This window comes from Oncorhynchus tshawytscha, linkage group LG02 (assembly GCF_018296145.1).
Source record: "Oncorhynchus tshawytscha isolate Ot180627B linkage group LG02, Otsh_v2.0, whole genome shotgun sequence".
In the NCBI taxonomy this organism is placed as follows: Eukaryota; Metazoa; Chordata; class Actinopteri; order Salmoniformes; family Salmonidae; genus Oncorhynchus; species Oncorhynchus tshawytscha.
The window spans coordinates 19,569,291-19,588,519 of record NC_056430.1 but is presented as its reverse complement, the minus strand read 5'-3'; the positions used below and the strand labels follow the sequence as shown (position 1 = coordinate 19,588,519).

At 42.0% G+C, this 19,229-nt stretch overlaps 2 protein-coding genes across 12 annotated transcripts in view; both read right to left on the bottom strand.

The window, feature by feature from the left end:
* Nucleotides 1-1,017: 1,017 nt before the first annotated feature.
* Nucleotides 1,018-4,836, bottom strand: LOC112220123 (class E basic helix-loop-helix protein 40-like). Its single transcript, XM_024381772.2, is given in 6 exon segments — nucleotides 1,018-2,327; nucleotides 2,330-3,151; nucleotides 3,391-3,502; nucleotides 3,979-4,086; nucleotides 4,227-4,290; nucleotides 4,427-4,836. Coding segments are annotated over 6 exon segments (1,215 nt in total). The 5' UTR covers nucleotides 4,504-4,836; the 3' UTR covers nucleotides 1,018-2,295.
* A 10,635-nt stretch (nucleotides 4,837-15,471) lies between these two features.
* LOC112220132 (inositol 1,4,5-trisphosphate receptor type 1-like) overlaps nucleotides 15,472-19,229 on the bottom strand; it is a 143,713-nt gene continuing 139,955 nt past the window's right edge. For all 11 annotated transcript variants that reach the window (XM_042331591.1, XM_042331592.1, XM_042331595.1 and 8 more), the window contains one exon: nucleotides 15,472-19,046. In XM_042331591.1, coding sequence (XP_042187525.1) covers nucleotides 18,957-19,046 — 90 coding nt within the window. In that variant the 3' untranslated portion in view covers nucleotides 15,472-18,956. The remainder of the gene's footprint in view (nucleotides 19,047-19,229) is intronic.

Here is a 19,229-nt window from a genome sequence, read left to right as displayed (position 1 = left end):
GTCAACTGTACTGCACTGAAAATACAGTTAATGCATTAACGGTGGGACAGGTAAACAGATATGATAAACTGGTAGCCTATTGCACTATTCAGATTGACCAGCATTAGCAATGGGAACTGCAATTCGACTTCAACAAGTATAGTAGCCTATAATGTCTCCATATCACTTGTTATGCACATTGTCCAGATCTTGTCCAGTTTGGTGCTGGAAGATTATGCTTCTCTGGGGTTATTTGACGGAGGCTATGCTACCTATCTTTTTGCTTTAGGAATAGGCCCACATGCTGTAGGAAAAAAAGGCTATAGGCCTAAAACAGGTAGGCCTATATTGGTTATGTTGGTTAGTTCTTATTTTCTGATGATTAGGCATATGCCTATATAAAACGTTTTCACAGAACTTTTCCTCTAACTGATAAAACTTACAATCACTCAAAATATTATTGAATATATGCTTGACTAGGCTATCCTTAATATGATGAAGACTAATCAATTTTTTTCTATCAATCAATCCACTAGTTCCAAAAATGTCAGGTAGTCATACTATAATATCCTATCAGTCTGGTATAGAATCCCTATCAAGTTGTGTCGTGTGGAACATGATATTGTAAATGTATAGTTACCTACAGCAACCTGCTTAAATCCAAGTCTTCTTTTTTTTCATGTCTTCTTGATTTAGGTCTACAATAGCAAATGCCATATATGCTGGTCCATTTTTATCCTAGTGGGTCTGTCTAACTTTTATTGTTTTGTTGTTGCACAAAATGATAATTATCTATCTAATAATGGGGGCCCGAGGAAAAAAATGGGATGTTGTGGGGGGCCTCTAGGAAAAAATAGGCCGGTGTGTCAGAAAATGCCAGAGCCGATTTCTAGTCCCAGTCTGCCCCTGACTGCTGCTTTATGGATTATGTGAGTGTTAATGTTATGTAAGCATGTGATGTTATGATGAGAAGCAAGGTTGGGTTGCATTGCTGTGCAACATGCTAGTGTTCTACCAAGATTCAGACCCAAACTCTTATTTCCACCGAAGAAAACTTTATGTAAACAATACTTTATAGACAAAATATGTACAACAAGCAACCTTCTGTTATGTCCCAAAATGAAAATCCCAAGTACCTTATCCTATACAAAACTAACATTTTGCTGTAGCATTACATTCATTCTCCTCTCTTTGCCACAGCCTCAATAATTGATACAAATACATTTCAGCATCTGCCATAATTTGTCTGCTTTAAGCAAAATCAAGCATGAACTACGGTCAGGCCAGAAATTGACCAGACCCGAAATGAATAATGAGCATGATGCAAATCAGGTTTAGCACAATGCTATGTACATGTTCTCTTGGCAAACAGCAAAATGGCCATCTAAAATTCCCTCCCTCTAGTTACAATGCAAATACACTCTATAGGTCATGTATCAAAAATAGAGATGTACAAGTAGTATAACAAAATAATTACAAGACATTACCTCACAAGAACTACTTACACGAATGGTAGTGACTTACAAACTCAAAACTAAAATGCATAACTGAATGCATCATTCCTCTATTTACACGAGTGACACATATCAGGTCCGGTGACACCATCCTGACTTTTTCTAAAGAATAAAATCCAGTGGAGTCCATTTAGCTGCAATGTAGCGTACACTTGGTGGGTGAAGAGGGAGCAATGGATTTTGTGACAACCCTGGTCAACATAAACCAGAGACGTATTTGGTAGCGTTCTGGTCTAAAGGCGGGTCCTTTGCAGTTACAGATGCAGAAAATGTGGATCCTCCGGTCGCACGTCTAAAACACATAGAACCTCAAGCAGTATCTACAGGGGTTTTGTTAAATTCTTACAATCAATACAGACCGGTGTGTGTGCAAAGGGCAGGTCTGAATGGCTGGGGGCTGTGCTGTCTGCTCATCACAGTCAGGGTTTAACTCTGACATTCAACACAAGTGCAGGGAAGCCATCCCCACAGTCCTTCTCTTAACCACTTTTGTCATGTCCTTGTGTTGACCAGCTCTTCACAGTGACTCAGAGCTTTGCAACAGGTCATCTGTGATCCATAGGGTCAGAGATTCAGTTCTAACTGGCTCCAAGGTTGATCTGTGGGCTGGTTTGGAGGGTTGTGGCCACTGGGTTTGTGCGTGACAGTTGTTGTTTGCTCTCAAAGGGAGAGTGTGGGCTGCTGTTGCTGAGGGAGACAAACTGGTGCTCTCGTGTTTGTCCTTGCTAACCTGGACGCCTTCCGGCAGGCGATCCGTTCAACCCCAAACATTCATAGAGCAGGGTGCAAACACAAAAGTGTATCAGTCTTTGGATTCCAAGTTCATGGGGGGGCTTGTTTTAAAGCTTGAAGGAGGGCTGGTGAGTCCATGGGTGCTTGGTAGAGTGTCGGGGAACCTGCCCTGGGAGACATTACTAAGTTTTGAGGTATTTTCTCTGGAGACAAGCTGGCTGCTGAGACATTCATGCCCGGGTACAAAAAGGGCATGCCCCCTGGGAACCAGCACTTCTCCATCATGGGCCACGATGCAGCTGCTTGGGGGATGAGGTAGAAGGGCACGCAGAGGGGGGTCTGGTGTTGGGAGAAGGTCATGTAGCTGTGATGGCTGCTAACCACCTGCCCAGAGGAAGACTCGTCCTCTGAGTAGTCAGATTTTAACCTCTTGGCCTGGGGCTCAGCACCCTCCTGCTTGACGCCACCTCCTGCCAACCTCTCAGCCAGAGCATATTTGAGCTCTTCCTCCTTGCTGTAGTAGCTTGAGCGTTGGGCTTTGAGGTCCCGTTTCTCATGTTCCCCTCCATAGCCGCTGTCAGTGTCTGTGTCATTGCCACTCTGCTCTCCATGTCCATGGGGGTATGTCCTTTGAATGACAGACACAAAGTTCTTGGGGTGACCCTCCTTGCCCTTAGGCATCTGACCAGCAGGCTTCTCCATGCTATCGATGGGTTTGTGGGTGGGCTCTTCGGACCGGGGGCTGAATGGACCCTGGAGCACCTCTGATGCTACTTTGTGGAGGTGGCTGATCATTTCAGAGGGGGTCAGGGGGTCTCTGCTGCTCCCCTGGTTAGCCAGGTACTGGAGGACCTCCTTAGCACAGACATGGAAGCCAGAGTGGAACATCTCCTCACTGTTCTCTGAGCTAACACTGCTCTGATCCCCTGAGAGAAACAAAGTAATATCAGATATTAGGTTCATATTTAATAATGCTACAGTTTTGGCAATGAAACAGGTTACTTGTTTTATTTCTTTTTTAATGGGAAAGATACAATTTTAGCTTTGATTGAGCAGCATCGTCTCGATGGTATGGCCTGTCAATAATAAATAATACTATTGATTGGGGGGAAAGAGTGTAGCCCATAATAAAATGAAACAGTGTAACTCAAGGTATCAAACTTACTGATTTGCAATGCAATGATTTTCTGCTGCTGCTGTTCCAGGAGAGTGCTCAGGGCTTTCACATGCTTCAGGGTGAGTTCCAACACCACAGCTTTCTCCAAATGGCCTAGAGTCTAAAACAGGAAGACCTTGATAAGCATGTTGATCTTTCTTATATAACAGTTTTAGCAGCTGAACAGAAGACAAACTGCCACAGGGTAGGGAGGCAGGCAATCTGCACACCACACCAACACAACACAGTACATTTAAGACATAGTTTATCAACATATTGTTTATGTAAATTGTTTTGAAAGGGTTTGAGGCAATATGCATAGGCAGTTAATTAAATTATTATAATTAACCAAACTTTTCAATCTGATAATATGAAATACTATTGATGTAATAATAATAATAAACAAGTTATTTTCATTATGAAAAAAAAAGAATAATATGTTGCCTTTGTCATAACAGGCAACATTTTTGGATTAAGGAATCAGACTAATCAAGGTATTGATTTGGACAACAAATAAATCATGAACAACCAGGTGGCGCTTTTGCATTCCTATTACACAGTCAGTAGTAGTAGGCTACACGTTAAATTAGTACTCACTGTGAGTTTGAGATGTTCTGGCAATAAATCCTTCAGTTGGGCAATGCATTCATTGATTCTGTCACGTCTTTTCTTCTCAATCAATCGGTGGGGTAACTTGTATGTCTCCTGTGGGAGAAAAAAAGTACATTTGTTAGTAGATATGTAAAATGTATTCAATATATTCAATAGGGTATAAGAAATAAGAAATGCCGACAAAAGTGAACCTAATATGTACAAAATGTTTTAAGTAAAGAACATAAGCATACCTTACTGTCTTCCACGCGCTTCATTCCCTTTCGGTGTTTGCACACGTACTTTGGGAAATCTTTTCTATAGGACAAAAATAATAGAAAGTATTGATAAGTCATGCTTATATTGTTTTAAAAAATATATTATTTACATAAGAATACTATTTTGTTTTGCAGTTTTGTAATGCATACATTGTAAGCTGTTTCTGGGGGCTTACCCTTGCATGTCTGCCATCTCCAGCGACTGGTGTTTTGCCATACAAGGAGGAGGTTGCGCACTTGTAATCCTCTCCATTTTGCGTCTTTATGAAATCCAAATATTGGTATCCAAACAATTCAATCTTAAAACTAGGCTTCAGTTGTCTTTCAATATTCAGCTAATACTGTCATCTGAGAGGAAAAAAAGTTTGTTCTTATTGCTAAAAATATTGTTATGTTATTCTATTCAATAGTGAACACTTTTTCTATAAAGAATATTATTTCATCAGGCTATTGCTTTGCAGAGACTGTCAATGTGATGTTGTCACTCTGAGATCCAAGCACAGCAATAGTTCAGATGCTCTACTCCCGGGTAAATGTGTGATAGAGGGGTGGTTTGGTCTACGTGTTAAATAAACCCTGTGACTAGACACGTCTCTCCGTTGGAGAGCTGATCTACCTCCGTCACATGAGCCTCACGTGTTGGACGGTGCTTTCAAGCCATCTAGAGTACAACCCATTTCTATAGTTAAAGAGGATCTGCACGAGAATGGCCCTCCCTCTTATTCTAGCGGGCTGTGTCCCGTGTACCACCATGCCACAGCTATGCTACGAGAACATAAGACAACTCTAGGCAGAACGAGCAAGTATATGTTTACTATATAGGAAGTCGAGCAGAATTCCTTACACACTTAGCCTTATAGACTACCGTTTGTTATTACTGTATGTTCTACATTCCGGCTTCTGTTCCATGTACAGCATTCATATGCATAATATTGACATGGCATATATAAAGTTATTATAGGAAAGTGTCAGAATTAAGATACAATAGATGCATTATCACATTCCTGTTATTCTATAGTCATATGCAGAATAGTGGTTTATAGGGGAGAGAAGGTAAGCTACCCCTTCTATGGCTTAATTTTATTACAATTCAGAATATATCCACAGAACATTTACAGGGAAGAACATATAACTTTTCTTTCGCGTGTAGCTTCACATATTCAACTTGTGTCAGTGTGAGGGTTAAAGCTGCAGGTATCGGTAGAAGCAATAACAACGCGTGTACTCGCCCCTGTTTCGGTTAAAAAACCTGAGGGATGGTGCTGGAGAAATGTAACCAATCTCAAATTCATAGACAGAGCTATTGATGCAAGAACTGACTATCCATTATAACATTACAGTTTTAACCATGTGTTGAGGCTATATAGTGTTTGGTTACATGTACATTGTTTACAAACATGGAGTAAAACAAGCTTATCGTTTGGGTTGTGATGGGGTATTCCACAGTTGAACTAAGCTCATCGGGTATTTATAAGTTGTATTCTTCAAAAATCAATGGGTAGGCCTACATATGTATAAGTATATTAATGCAAAAGTAATGTATATTAATGTATACGTCCAAAAATAGATGTAGCAAATGCAAATTGCCCATTTAAAATAAAAATGTTTGTGAATGTTTTTTTACCTTCATGATGAGAAAATTGTATTTCATATATTTCTCTTTTAAGTATTATCTTTAGTAGATTTTACATTTTAGGTTTAGATAAAGCCTCTATAGGCCTGCCTGTGTCCATGACAATAATTCCCAATAAACCAATCCACCTAACCTAAGAGTAGACTACAGTCAATATGTAAACTATTATATACAACTGTAATGCCCCGTGGGAATAATTATTTGGTGTGGTGCATAGCCTAATGTTTTATTTTCCCCACGCTGCTCTGTATTCCAATAGGCTCAGAGTGGACACGGTTTCCACACATTAATAATTTGAGGGTACACGTGCACCTGCAGATGGATGATTTTGTTGATCGGTGTGTTACCTGCTGCACTGAGCTGTCACGTTGAGCTCCAACATGGCCACGCGAACCGAAACCAGCTCCCTGCCACTGACGTCATACACTTTAGAGCTGAGCGTGCCGGTCTACCTAGTGGCCACACACCACACACATGTATGTTCCCAGCAAGAACAACATATATTTTCATGGCAGATAATTACAAATAGCATAGTAGGCTTACACTGTAGTATGATATGTCTGGACAATATACCTAGATTAGAAGGTTGATAAATAGGGGAGGACTGGCCATCTGACATTTTGGGCAAATACCAGATGGGCTGGTCCATTTTTAGCCCAGTGGGCCTGTCTAACTTTTTTGTTGTTGTTGTTGCTCAAACCGATCATTATCTGGCTAATAATTGGGGAGGGGGGCTCAATGTTAGAAATGCCAGGTTGATTTTTTGGTCCCATGCCAGGGCTGATTTTTTTTTGGTCCCAGTCCACCACTGTAGATAAATATGGAACAGACCAGTTCTCTAATTTGGAATCCATTAGCCTATTCAAAATATTCCATTGTTAATTACAATATGTTTACGGTGCATTCGGAAAGTATTCATATATATATATTTTAAACTAATCAATCTACACACAATGTCCATATTGACAAAGTGAAAACAGGATTTTAGAAATTTAGCAAATTTAATACAAATATTAAACAGAAATACCTGATTTACATAAATATTATGACTCTTTGCTATGAGACTCAAAATTGAGCGCAGGATAATCTGTTTCCATTGATCACCCTTGAGATGTTTCTTCAACTTGATTAGACTAGACCTGTGGTAAAATCAATTGATTGGACATGATTTGGAAAGGCACACACCTGTCTATATAAGGTCCCACAGTCGACAGTGCATGTCTGAGCAAAAACCAAGCCATGAGGTTGAAGGAATTGTCTGTAGAGCTCTAAGACAGGATTGTGTGGAGGCACAGATCTGGGGAAGGGTACCACAACATTTCTGCAGCTTGAAGGTCCCCAAGAACACAGGGGCCTCCATCATTATTTAATGGAAGAAGTTTGGAACCACCAAGACTCTTCCTAAAGCTGGCCGCTGGGCCAAACTGAGCAATTGGGCCTTGGGCCTTGGTCAGGGAGGTGAGAGTTATTCTGTGGAGATGAGGGAACCTTCCAGAAGGACAACCATCTCTGCAGCACTACACCAATCAGGCATTTATGGTAGAGTGGCCAGACAGAAGCAACTCCTCAGTAAAAAGGCACATGACAGCCTGCTTGGAGTTTGCCAAAAGGCACCTAAAGGACTCTCAGACCATGAGAAACAAGATTCTCTGGTCTGATGAAACCAAGATTGAACTCTTTGGGCTGAATGCCAAATGTCACGTCTGCAGGAAAGCTGGCACCATCTCTACGGTGAAGCATGGTGGTGGCAGCATCGTGCTGTGGGGATGGTTTTCAGCGGCAGGGACTGGGAGACAAGTCAGGATTGACGGAAAGATGAACTGAGAAATGTAGAGAGAGATCATTGATGAAAACCTGCTCGAGCACTCAGGTCCTTAGACTGGGGGTGAAGGTTCAACTTCGAACAGGACAAAACCCTAAGCACACAGCCAAGACAATGCAGGAGTGGCTTCGGGACATGTCCTTGAGTGGCCCAGCCAGAGCCCGGACTTGAACCCAATCTAAGATCTCTGTAGAGACCTGAAAATAGCTGTGAAGCAACGCTCCCTCTCCAACCTGACAGAGCTTGAAAGGATTTGCAGAGAAGAATGGGCAAATCTCCCCCAATACAGGTGTGCCAAGCTTGTAGCGTTATACCCAAGAAGACTTTACGCTGTAATGGCTGCCAAAGTTTTATTTGATTTATTTCACCTTTATTTAACCAGGTAGGCTAGTTGAGAACATGTTCTCAATTGCAACTGCGACCTGGCCAAGATAAGGCAAAGCAGTTTGACACATACAACACCGCAGAGTTACACATGGAATAAACAAACATACAATCAATAATACTGTCACGAGTCCGACCGAGGGTGGCTTCCCTTACCGGTCGGGTGGCGCTCGGCGGTCGTCGTCACCAGCCTATTAGCTGCCACTGATTGTCTTTCCTCCCCCTCCTTGTATGTTTATTGGTAGCACCTGTTTGTAAATGATTAGTTGGGCTTTATTAGACAGCCGGCCCGCCTGTTTGTTGTGCGGGATTAATTATTGTGACCTTCGGCTCTGTAGTAGAGGTTTGTGCGTGTTTGTTCCTGGTCGTGTGTTTCAGTTGTACATTTTTCATTCCCCGTGTTTGGGGCCGTTATTATTGTGAGCACCCTGTGGTGCGTTGGTGCATTAAAGAGCACAGCATTGTACTCTCTGTCTCCTGCGTTTGACTCCACACCCACGACACCCGGAGCATTACAGAATCCCGCACCTAAAAAATTGAATGGAGTCAGCAGGAGCAGCAGCCAACCCTCTCCCATCGATGGAGGAACGGGTTCTCCACCACACCACCGTCCTCCATCGGATCGGATCCGCGATGGATCAAGTCATAGAGAGAATGGACCAATGGGAGAGGAGTGGTCTTCTCTCTCCACCTTCGGCACCCCCGGCTCCGGACTCTCCATCTCCCGACTCCAGCACCCTCCGTCTGACGCTCCCGAGGGCTTATGATGGAGCAGCGGCGGGTTGCCAGGGGTTTTTACTCCAGCTGGAGCTATACCTGGCCACCGTCAGACCCACTCCCTCGGGAGCGGAGAGGGTGAGTGTCCTCATCTCCTGCCTCACGGGTCGTGCTCTGGAGTGGGCGAACGCAGTCTGGAATGGCCCAGACTCAGCGCGGGAGCACTACCCAGAGTTTTCCCGCCGCTTCCGTGCCGTGTTTGATCACCCTCCAGAAGGCCGAGCGGTGGGAGAACGACTATTTCATCTCAGGTAGGAGAGGAGGAGCGCCCAGGACTACACGCTGGAGTTCCGGACCTTGGCAGCAGGATCTGGGTGGAACGACAGGGCCCTTATTGACCACTACAGGTGTAGTCTCCGGGAGGACGTCCGCAGGGAGTTAGCGTGTCGGGACACCGCTCTTTCCCTGGATGAGCTGATTGACATGTCCATTTGACTGGACAATCTGCTGGCTGCCCGCGGGCGTTCAGAGAGGGTCCTGTGCGTTCCACCACCCAGCCCCTCCGCTCCCATTCCGATGGAGTTGGGAGGGGCTGTGCCGAGGGGTACCGGAGGAGGAGGCCTTCCCTGCACCAAATGTGGTCGGAGAGGACACACGGCCGATCTGTGCTGGAGGGGTCCGTCTGGGAGTAGAGATGGCAGGCGGAACGCTTCTCGATCACCCCAGGTGAGTCAGCATCAAACTCGCCCAGAACCCCTTGTTGGCCACTTGTTTGTCTTAACTTTTTTCCTTCACTTTTTTCCCTCTTCCCAGCATAGGGCGCTATTCGATTCAGGCGCAGCTGGGAACATTATGGATCGCGTACTCGCCCTGAAGTTAGGGGTTCCGCTGGTACCGATAGATTCTCCTTTTCCCGTGCACTCCCTAGATAGCCGGCCATTAGGGTCAGGGATGGTCAGGGAGACCACGGTTCCACTGGACATGGTGACGCAGGGGAATCATAGGGAGCGTATCAGTCTTTTTATTATTGATTCGCCTGCGTTTCCAGTGGTGCTAGGGATTCCCTGGCTGGCCCGGCACAATCCTAAAATTTCGTGGAGACAGGGGGTTCTCCAGGGGTGCTCAGAGGAGTGTTCTGGAAGATGTTTGGGAGTTTCCATCGGGGCTACGTTTGTGGAGAGTCCAGACCAGGGTTCCACAGTGTGCATTCCCCCCGAGTATGCCGATTTGGCAATCGTTTTCAGTAAAGTGAAAGTGACTAAATTACCACCTTATCGACCGGGAAGGGATTGTACGATAGATCTCCAGGTAAACGCTGCGCTTCCCAAGAGTCACGTGTACCCGTTGTCCCAGGAGTAGACGTTGGCGATGGAGACATATGTCACGGAGTCGCTGGAACAGGGGTACATTCGGCCCTCCATCTCACCCGTCTCCTCGAGTTTCTTTTTTGTGAGGAAAAAGGAGGGAGGTTTGCGTCCGTGTATTGATTAAAGAGGTCTAAACGCCATCACAGTGGGGTATAGTTACCCTCTACCTCTCATCGCTATGGCGGTGGAATCATTTCACGGGAGCGCAGTTCTTCACAAAAAATGGATCTCAGGAGCACGTATAGTCTGGTGCGTATTCGGGAGGGAGACGAGTGGAAAACCGCATTTAGTACCACATCAGGCCACTATGAGTACCTCGTCATGCCGTATGGGTTAAAGAATGCTCCAGCCGTCTTCCAATCCTTTGTAGACGAGATTCTCAGGGACCTGTGCGGGCAGGGAGTGGTTGTTTATATCGATGACATTCTGATCTACTCGGCCACTCACACCGCGCATGTGTCTCTGGTACGCAAGGTGCTTGGTAGACTACTGGAGCATGACCTATATGCCAAGGCTGAGAAATGCGTGTTCTCTAAACGAGCCGTCTCCTTTCTGGGTTATTGCATTTCCACCTCGGGGGTGGTGATGGAGGGCGACCGCATTAGGGCCGTGCGTAATTGGCCGACTCCGACCACGGTAAAGGAGGTGCAGCGGTTTTTGGGTTTTGCCAACTACTACCGGAGGTTTATCCGGGGTTTAGTCCAACCGAGGGTGGCTTCCCTTCCCGGTCGGGTGGCGCTCGGCGCTCGTAGTCACCGGCCTATTAGCTGCCACTGATTGTCTTTCCTCCCCCTCCTTGTATGTTTATTGGTAGCACCTGTTTGTAAATGATTAGTTGGGCTTTATTAGACAGCCTGTTTGTTGTGCGGGATTAATTATTGTGACCTTCGACTCTGTAGTAGAGGAACGTGTTTGTTCCTGGTCGTGTGTTTCAGTTGTACATTTTTCATTCCCCGTGTTTGGGGCCGTTATTATTGTGAGCACCCTGTGGTGCGTTGGTGCATTAAAGAGCACAGCATTGCACTCTCTGTCTTCTGCGTCTGACTCCACAACCACAACACCCAGAGCATTACAAATACAGTAGAAAAATATATATACAGCATGTGCAAATGAGGTAGGATAAGAGAGGTAAGGCAATAAATTGGCCATGGTGGAAAAGTAATTACAATATAGCAATTAAACACTGGAATGGTAGGATGTGCAGAAGATTTTTGCAGTTCGTTCCAGTCATTGGCAGCAGAGAACTGGAAGGAGAGGCAGCCAAAGGAAGAATTGGCTTTGGGGGTGACCAGTGAGATATACCTGCTGGAGTGCGTGCTACGGGTGGGTGCTGCTATGGTGACCAGTGAGCTGAGATAAGGCAGGTCTTTACCTAGCAGAGACATGTAGATGACCTGGAGCCAGTGTATTTGGCGACGAGTATGAAGCGAGGGCCAGCCAACAAGAGCATACAGGTCGCAGTAGTGGGTAGTATATGGGGCTTTGGTGACAAAATGTATGGCACTGTGATAGACTGCATCCAATTTGTTGAGTAGAAAGGTGCTTCAACAAAGTACTGAGCAAAGGGTGAATACTTATGTAAAAGTAATATTTCAGTTTTTATTTTTATAAATGAATAAGTTCTCAAAACCTGTTTTTGCTTTGTCATTATGGGGTATTGTGTGTAGATTGATGAGGGAAAAAACAAAATGTAGCAAAATGTGGTAAAAGTCAAGGGGTCTGAAAACTTTCCAAAGGCACTGTACATACAAATAATGGTGTCTATTGACAGTATGGACAGAATATGAATAGAAAATGTGTGTACAGCAGTATATAGGATGAGCAATGACTAGAGTACAGTACATACCGTTCATATAATACCATTTCATATTTTATTCTATTTGATATACATGAAGTAGGTGAAACTGTTTGTAAACATTATTTAAGTGACCAGTCTCTAAGGGGCAGGGTAGAGTATCAGGTGGTAGCTGGGTAGAACAGTGACTAAGACTAGTAGCTACTGTTTAACAGTCTGATGGCCTGGAGATAGAAGCTGTTTCTCAGTCTCTCTGTCCCAGCTTTGATGCACATTTACTGTCTCTGCCTTGTATATGGTAGTGGGGTGAACAGGCTGTGGCTCGGGTGGCTGATGTTCTTGATGATCTTCATTGCCTTCCTGTGACACTGGGTGCTGTAGATGTCCTGGAGGGCAGGCAGTGTGCCCCTGGTGATACATTGGGCTGACTGCACCACTCTCTGGAGAGCCCTGCAGTTGCGGACGGTGCAGTTGCCATACCAGGCGATGATACAGCCTGACTGGATGCTCTCAATTGTGCATTTGTAGAGGTTTGTAAGGGTCAATAATTTTATCACACCTATCTTTTTGAGAGCAAAAATATATAACTTGTTAAACTAAATCTATTTCTCTGTGCAATTGTATTACCAAAAAAACAGTGCCTTCAGAAAGTATTTATACCCCTTGACTTATTCCACATTTTGTTGTGTTACAGCCTGAATCCAAAATGGATTAAATTGTTTTCCCCCCTCACCCATCTACACAAAGTATAGATGGGTGAGTAATGACAAAGTGAAAACATGTATTTAGAAATGTTTGCAAATTTATTGAAATGAAATACAGAAATATATAATTTACATAAGTAATCACACCCCTGAGTCAATAATTTGTAGAAGCACCTTTCTGGAGAAAATATTCTTTATTCTTTTCAAAATTCAAAGCTCTGTCAAATTGGTTGTTGATCAATGCTAGACAACCATTTTCAAGTCCTGCCATGGATTTTCAAGCAGATTTAAGTCAAAACTGTAACTCTGCCACTCAGGAACATTCACTGTCTTCTTGGTAAGCAACTCCAGTATATATTTGTCCTTGTGTTATACGTTATTGCCCTGCCGAAAGCTGTTTGGTGAAAAGCAGATTGAAGCAGGTTTTCCTCTAGGATTTTGCCTGTGATTAGCTCTACTCTGTTTCTTTTTTAACCTGAAAAACTCCCCAGTCCAAAACAATCACAATCATACACAACTTGATGCAGCTACCACTATACTTGAAAATATGGAGAGTGGTACTCAGTAATGTGCATTCAGGAAAAATAGTTAATTGCTTTGCCACATTTTTTGTACTACTTTAGTGCATTGTTGCAAATAGGATGCATGTTTTGGAATATTAATATTCTATACAGGCTTCCTTCTTTTCACTCTGTCAATTAGGTTAGTATTGTGGAGTAACTACAATGTTGTTGATCCATCCTCAGTTCTCTCCTGTCACAGCCATTTAACTCTGTAACTGTTGTAAAGTCACCATTGACCTCATGGTGAAATCCCTGAGTGGTTGCCTTCCTCTCCGGCAAATGAGTTACGAAGGACACTTGTGTCTTTGTAGTGACTGGGTTAATTGATACACCATCCAAAATGTAATTAATAACTTGTTCAAAGGGATATTCAATGTTTTTTTCCCCCCAATTTACCAATAGGTGCCCTTCTTGGCGAGGCATTGGAAAATCCCCCTGGTCTTTGTAGTTGAATCTGTGTTTGAAATTCACTGCTCGACTGAGGGACCTTACAGATAATTGTATGAGTGGGGTGCAGAGATGAGTCAGTATTATACAACTGTTTTAAACACTATTATTGCACACAGATTGAGTCCATGCAACTTATGTGACTTGTTAACAACATTTTTACCCCTGAGCTTACACTGAACAAAAATATAAACGCAGCATGTAAAGTGTTGGTCCCATGTTTAAAAAAAAGATCCTAAAGATTTTCCATATGCACAAAAAGCTTATTTATCTCAAATATTGGGCAAAAATTGGTTTACATCCCTGTTTGTGAGGATTTCTGCTTTGCCAAGTAGTCCATCCACCTGACAGTGGTGGCATATCAAGAAGCTGATTAAACAGCATGATCATTACACAGGTGCACCTTGGAAAAAAAAAAGAAAAACAATTACAATTTGATATTATGGGGTATTGTGTGTAGGCCAGTGACATTTGAATTCAGGCTGTAACAACAAAATGTAGAAAAAAGTAAATTGGTGTGAATACTTTCTGAAGGCACTGTAGCTCAGTATTTGTATTATTTATTCTATACATAATCTTTTTTTCATTTTTATCAAGGGTGTCAATAATTTGAGGTGACTGTATTTAGTCACAACCATATTCATACTGTATTGCCTTTGCACAGATTACAAGCATTCACTCCATATTCATTTGTCAGTGTTTAGCAGAGGTGTAAAGTACTACTTAAGTTGTTTTTTGTGGTATCTGTACTTTACTATTAACAACTTTTACTTCACTACATTCCCTTAGAAAATAATATACTTTTTACTACATATATTTTTCCTGACACCCAAATGTAGTTGTTACATTTTGAATGCTTAGCAGGACAGGAAAATGGTCAAATTCACACACTTATCAAGAGAACATCCCTGGTCATCCCTACTGTCTCTGATCTGGAGGACTCACTAAACACAAATGCTTTGTCTGTAAATTATGTCTGAGTGTTGGAGTGAACCCCTGGCTGTCCGTAAATAAAAAACAAACAAGAAAATTGTGACATCTGGTTTGCTTAACATAAGGAATGTTAAAGGATTTATACTTTTACTTTTGATTCTGAAGCATATTTTAGCAATAACATTTACTTGCGATACTTAAATCTATTTAAAACCAAAGACTTTAACTCAAGTAATATTTTACTGGGTGTCTTTAACTTGAATAATTTTCTATTAAAGGTATATTCACTTTTACTCAAGTATGATAAATGGGTACTTTTTACACCACTGCTGTTTAATAAACCTTAGGTATGTGGAAAATACTGCAGGAAAGTCCACAGATGAAGCTGGACAATTAAAAGCTCCTTTTGTGCCTTTGTGTTTGGTTACTCGGTAAACTTGCTGATGTTCTCAAGTCTACAGACACGCACAAGTCTATTCATATTTTATTAACATGCTCTGTTTCACTGAATAACTAAATTGAAACCCTGAGAGGATCTGAATCTCCAACACTCTTCTGTGCACCAGCCTATCCGCATATACTATATACTGTGTATAAATTCTTCAATATTTGTGACAATACTTACAAAGAGTTGACGACAAATAAAGTAATATTTCTTTAACAGAAGCAGACACTGCATAAGTAGGTGAAAAATGTGGGGAAGTTACCTCTGACCTTTTCAGCTAGATTTTACAATGGACTACAAGACTGTCCATTTACACAGTGAGCAGAGGGAAACGAGAAGACTGGACTACAGCTTCCCTTCATATGGTAGCCCAGTAGCATACAGTGTAGTGACCAAATTCAGTGGTGGATGTAAAGGAGAATTACATATATTTTATTAGATAATTCTACATTATTTTACAATTCTAACAGTGCTTAAATCTTTAAAATGAGTCCTTTGCACATTCATTTTCAGTAACACTGATTTTAAATTCCACATTACTTTTCTGAAAACATGGGTCCCTATACAAAACAACAAATGGCTTAAGCGACATAGTGCTTAAGCGACATAAGTACAACAATACAAATCAATAAATAATAATATATCAAATAAACAGCAGAATTGAGAACAGAAATCTGCGGTGAATGATAAAACAAAGGAAAAAGATAGTGGCTTTGTCACAAGTAGTAAATCAGAACAAAAAAGGTCTTAAAGGGACAAATGGCACACATGACAGGTGTTATAATTACAAGAGGATAAACCTCAATGACAGATGCTAATAATATGTAGTGCAAGACAATGTGGAAATATGATTAATAAACATAACAGCATGATGACATTTTTACATAATACATTTGTTTGGATGAAGAAAAGCAAGTATCCTAAAAGCTTTAAATGGCAGTTTTATATAAGAAAGCAAATACCATAAAATAGTACAAGATAGGACACAATCTTATTTGCAGAAATGAAACTGAAAACAAGACCTATACTTGCTCTCAGACAATATACTATCTCTATGAAGTGCATTTAAGACTTTTTATGCAACCTTCTGAAAGAAATAAAACAAGTAAAATCAGAAAGGCCAGAACAATGCTTAATCTGTCTGACCAACTGCTATTCTACATGGAGTCATTTTCATATGTGAAGTCCAACAGGTCCCTATTTCATTTAAAAGCAAAATAATACAAAATAAAGCTCCCATGTGGAAAAAAGTTCTGTCCCTATTAAATAAGACATTACTTTAGGAACAACTTAAATTCACACACCAAGGAGATTGCATATTAAAGTAGTGATATTGCACAGGATACAAAAATAAGACATTAAATACTGCTTGCTATACCAGTAGTAAATACAAAAAGATGTTTATTTCCATGTATCCCAGTGCCATTTCACGTCGGACTACATCTTCCTGTGTCCGGTACAGCTCTGCTGCAGGGCCGGCGCCAGAACGAATCAGTTGGACAGGCATTTCATTTCTATAGGCGGACCCATTTTTTTCACCTCTTGCGTGCACGCGCTTGCACAAATTTTGTTGGTGGGTGTTATAATAAATGCCATAGGCAGCTCGTGAGTTTCAAGTTTGGGAAAACTTACAGTTTATCCCGCCATTTCTACCTATCTGCGTATCAGTTATGATTATTTTGTGGAACAGTTTCATTTCCATAATAATGTTTTTGTTTCTCAAAATTATTGTTACGTGGTTAATCATAAAAATCTGAATTAAAATGACACAAATCTAAAAGTAAAAATTCAACCAATGCAAGAGCACCAGCCTTTGCCAAATGGACACATTGATACACCGTGATCCATTGGCGAATGTATAAAATAAACATGAGCTGGCGCACATCCAGAAAACTTATTTTGTGTGGAGGTGCTGACTAATGGCAAATAAACTATACAAATATAGAGAGTCACGCCGAAACGTTGGTGATTTACCCAATAAATTACTGAGAGTTTATATATGGAGTGTGCGACTCCCTTTATTTTTTATAGTTTATAGGCTAAAGAAATTAACACGGAGTTCAGAGATAGCCTATAGGCCAATGCAGCACCTAGGCCAACAACTTCCATCGTCAACTAAGTAAAATACATAGGCCTAAAGCGACAAATAAAAACTGTAGAAAATATGCTGAAGAAAATTCAGGTTATTTCAATCACATTCATCGCTCTACTGTACCTGCCTCTCTTTCTATCTATCTGTCTTGACTTGCTAGTGCAACATTGCATCAACTCAGCAGGTTGGCGTGCTCAGGCGCTCCCTCAACGTTATCAGGGGAGAGAAACCACTCACATGCTCATTGCTTACATGGAGCACTCCAAACAAAATACAATGACAAAACTCCTAAAATGATGGTTATGAAATAAACCAAAACTTGTTTCTCACAAGTGTAGCAGGTTGTGAACTCTGTAAACAATGTTTCCACTCCGAGAATGAGAACAGTAAATGACTGCAGAAATTAATGTAACCAAATAACAGAGATTAACAGTACATTTACTAGGCCTACTGGTTACATGTGTAATGGGGAATTTATCAAAATAAATGATCAAAGGGAAAACCATTCACACAATGAAACAATGAATGTGCAATAATTCACGGGAGACAGCGGAGCATATTCTGGAGAGCTGAGTTCATGCATTCTGGAGAGAAACGCCCATATCTTCGCCACACCCCTCTGTTTCTTGTCTCAACATTTTAAATTATACTCAAGACACAGTATCTTCACACATTTTAGATGTTTTTCCGCTGACAGCCACAATTCAATAATTAGCTAGGCTTATTGCCACGTGCTCTGCCCAAATTGCTGGCTTTCTAAATAGGCATAGGCCTATGCACTTGTGATTTGAAATAATCCACAGCTATCTAAAAAAAAACAAAAAACGAATGATCCTCTGTGGCTAAGTCATGATCTCTGGTAAGTATTTACTATTATTTTATTTAGACAGAAGTCATTATATAATTTTGGCAAAACATCAATTTACTTTAGGGGAAGCTAACAGTACACTGTTTACCCACTAACTTTTCTTTGTAATTCGGGAAGTGGCTGAAACCAGATGTCTGTATATAATGACGAGATGCTCATGTCTCCGCCCTAACAGTGCGAGTCACTGTGGGAATGCAGGCAACAAGCTTAGGTCTGCATATTATGCCCATAGAAACGCATTCAGGACAGATTTGTGGCAAGAGTGAGCCCTGTTTCACCTCTGCCTCTCTGCTGAAACCATCGAGCGAAACAGCATCACTCTGTATTACTACGTGTAGCCCATGTATCTGATGCTGTCTGGCCAGAAAAAGTATGACATGACATACTCCTTTTGTTCAGACAGCATCAGATACATGGTCTACACATACGGAGACAGAGGGGCGCTGTTTCGCTCGGATGCTTTATCTGAGATTGATGCGTCTTTGACTTCTCAGTCAAATAAATCACCAATATTTCAAGGAGGAACGGTAGGGTGGACCAGGCCCCCTACAGCCCGCCCATAACGCCGGCCCTGCTCTGCTGTATTTCAAGTTCACCCAGTAAAGGCCATGTAATGAGAATTCACTTACATTTTTACATAGAAAACATTTGGCACTGATCCCAACTGGACTGGAAAAAGGATGGGTTGCCTGGGCATGGTGAGTGATTTTGTTTGAGTTATACCTTTGTAGGCTAACCTACATATTACAATTATATGACTAGCTAATTCAATGTGCTAAGCTTCACAAACACATTTGGTAGCTACAGTATATATGCAGGATGGGAGGGAGCACTAAGTGAAGACTCTGCAATCTGTTCCCTATTCAAACACAAAGCAGTAGAAGTAGCTCTCCCTGGGTCTTGTGGCTGGGTAGGGGGGGCGTCCTTGCCTCAGCCTCACGCAGTTTGCTGGGGGTTGGCATGTTGAGGATGCTGAGGATGACCCAACAGTCCGATCCTCTGTTTCTGCTTCCTCTGCTCTGTCATCTAGAGGACAACACACAGGACAGATGCTAGGTTATTTACTCATTACTCATTTCCTGTATCTGTACATCTGCTGCTTTTGTAACTTCTATGGGTGGGATATAGGTTGTCTGTGTCTGACACTTACAGTACCTCCAAATAAGCTGCTACTACGTTTCTTGTTCAGAGAAACAAAAGTATAAACTG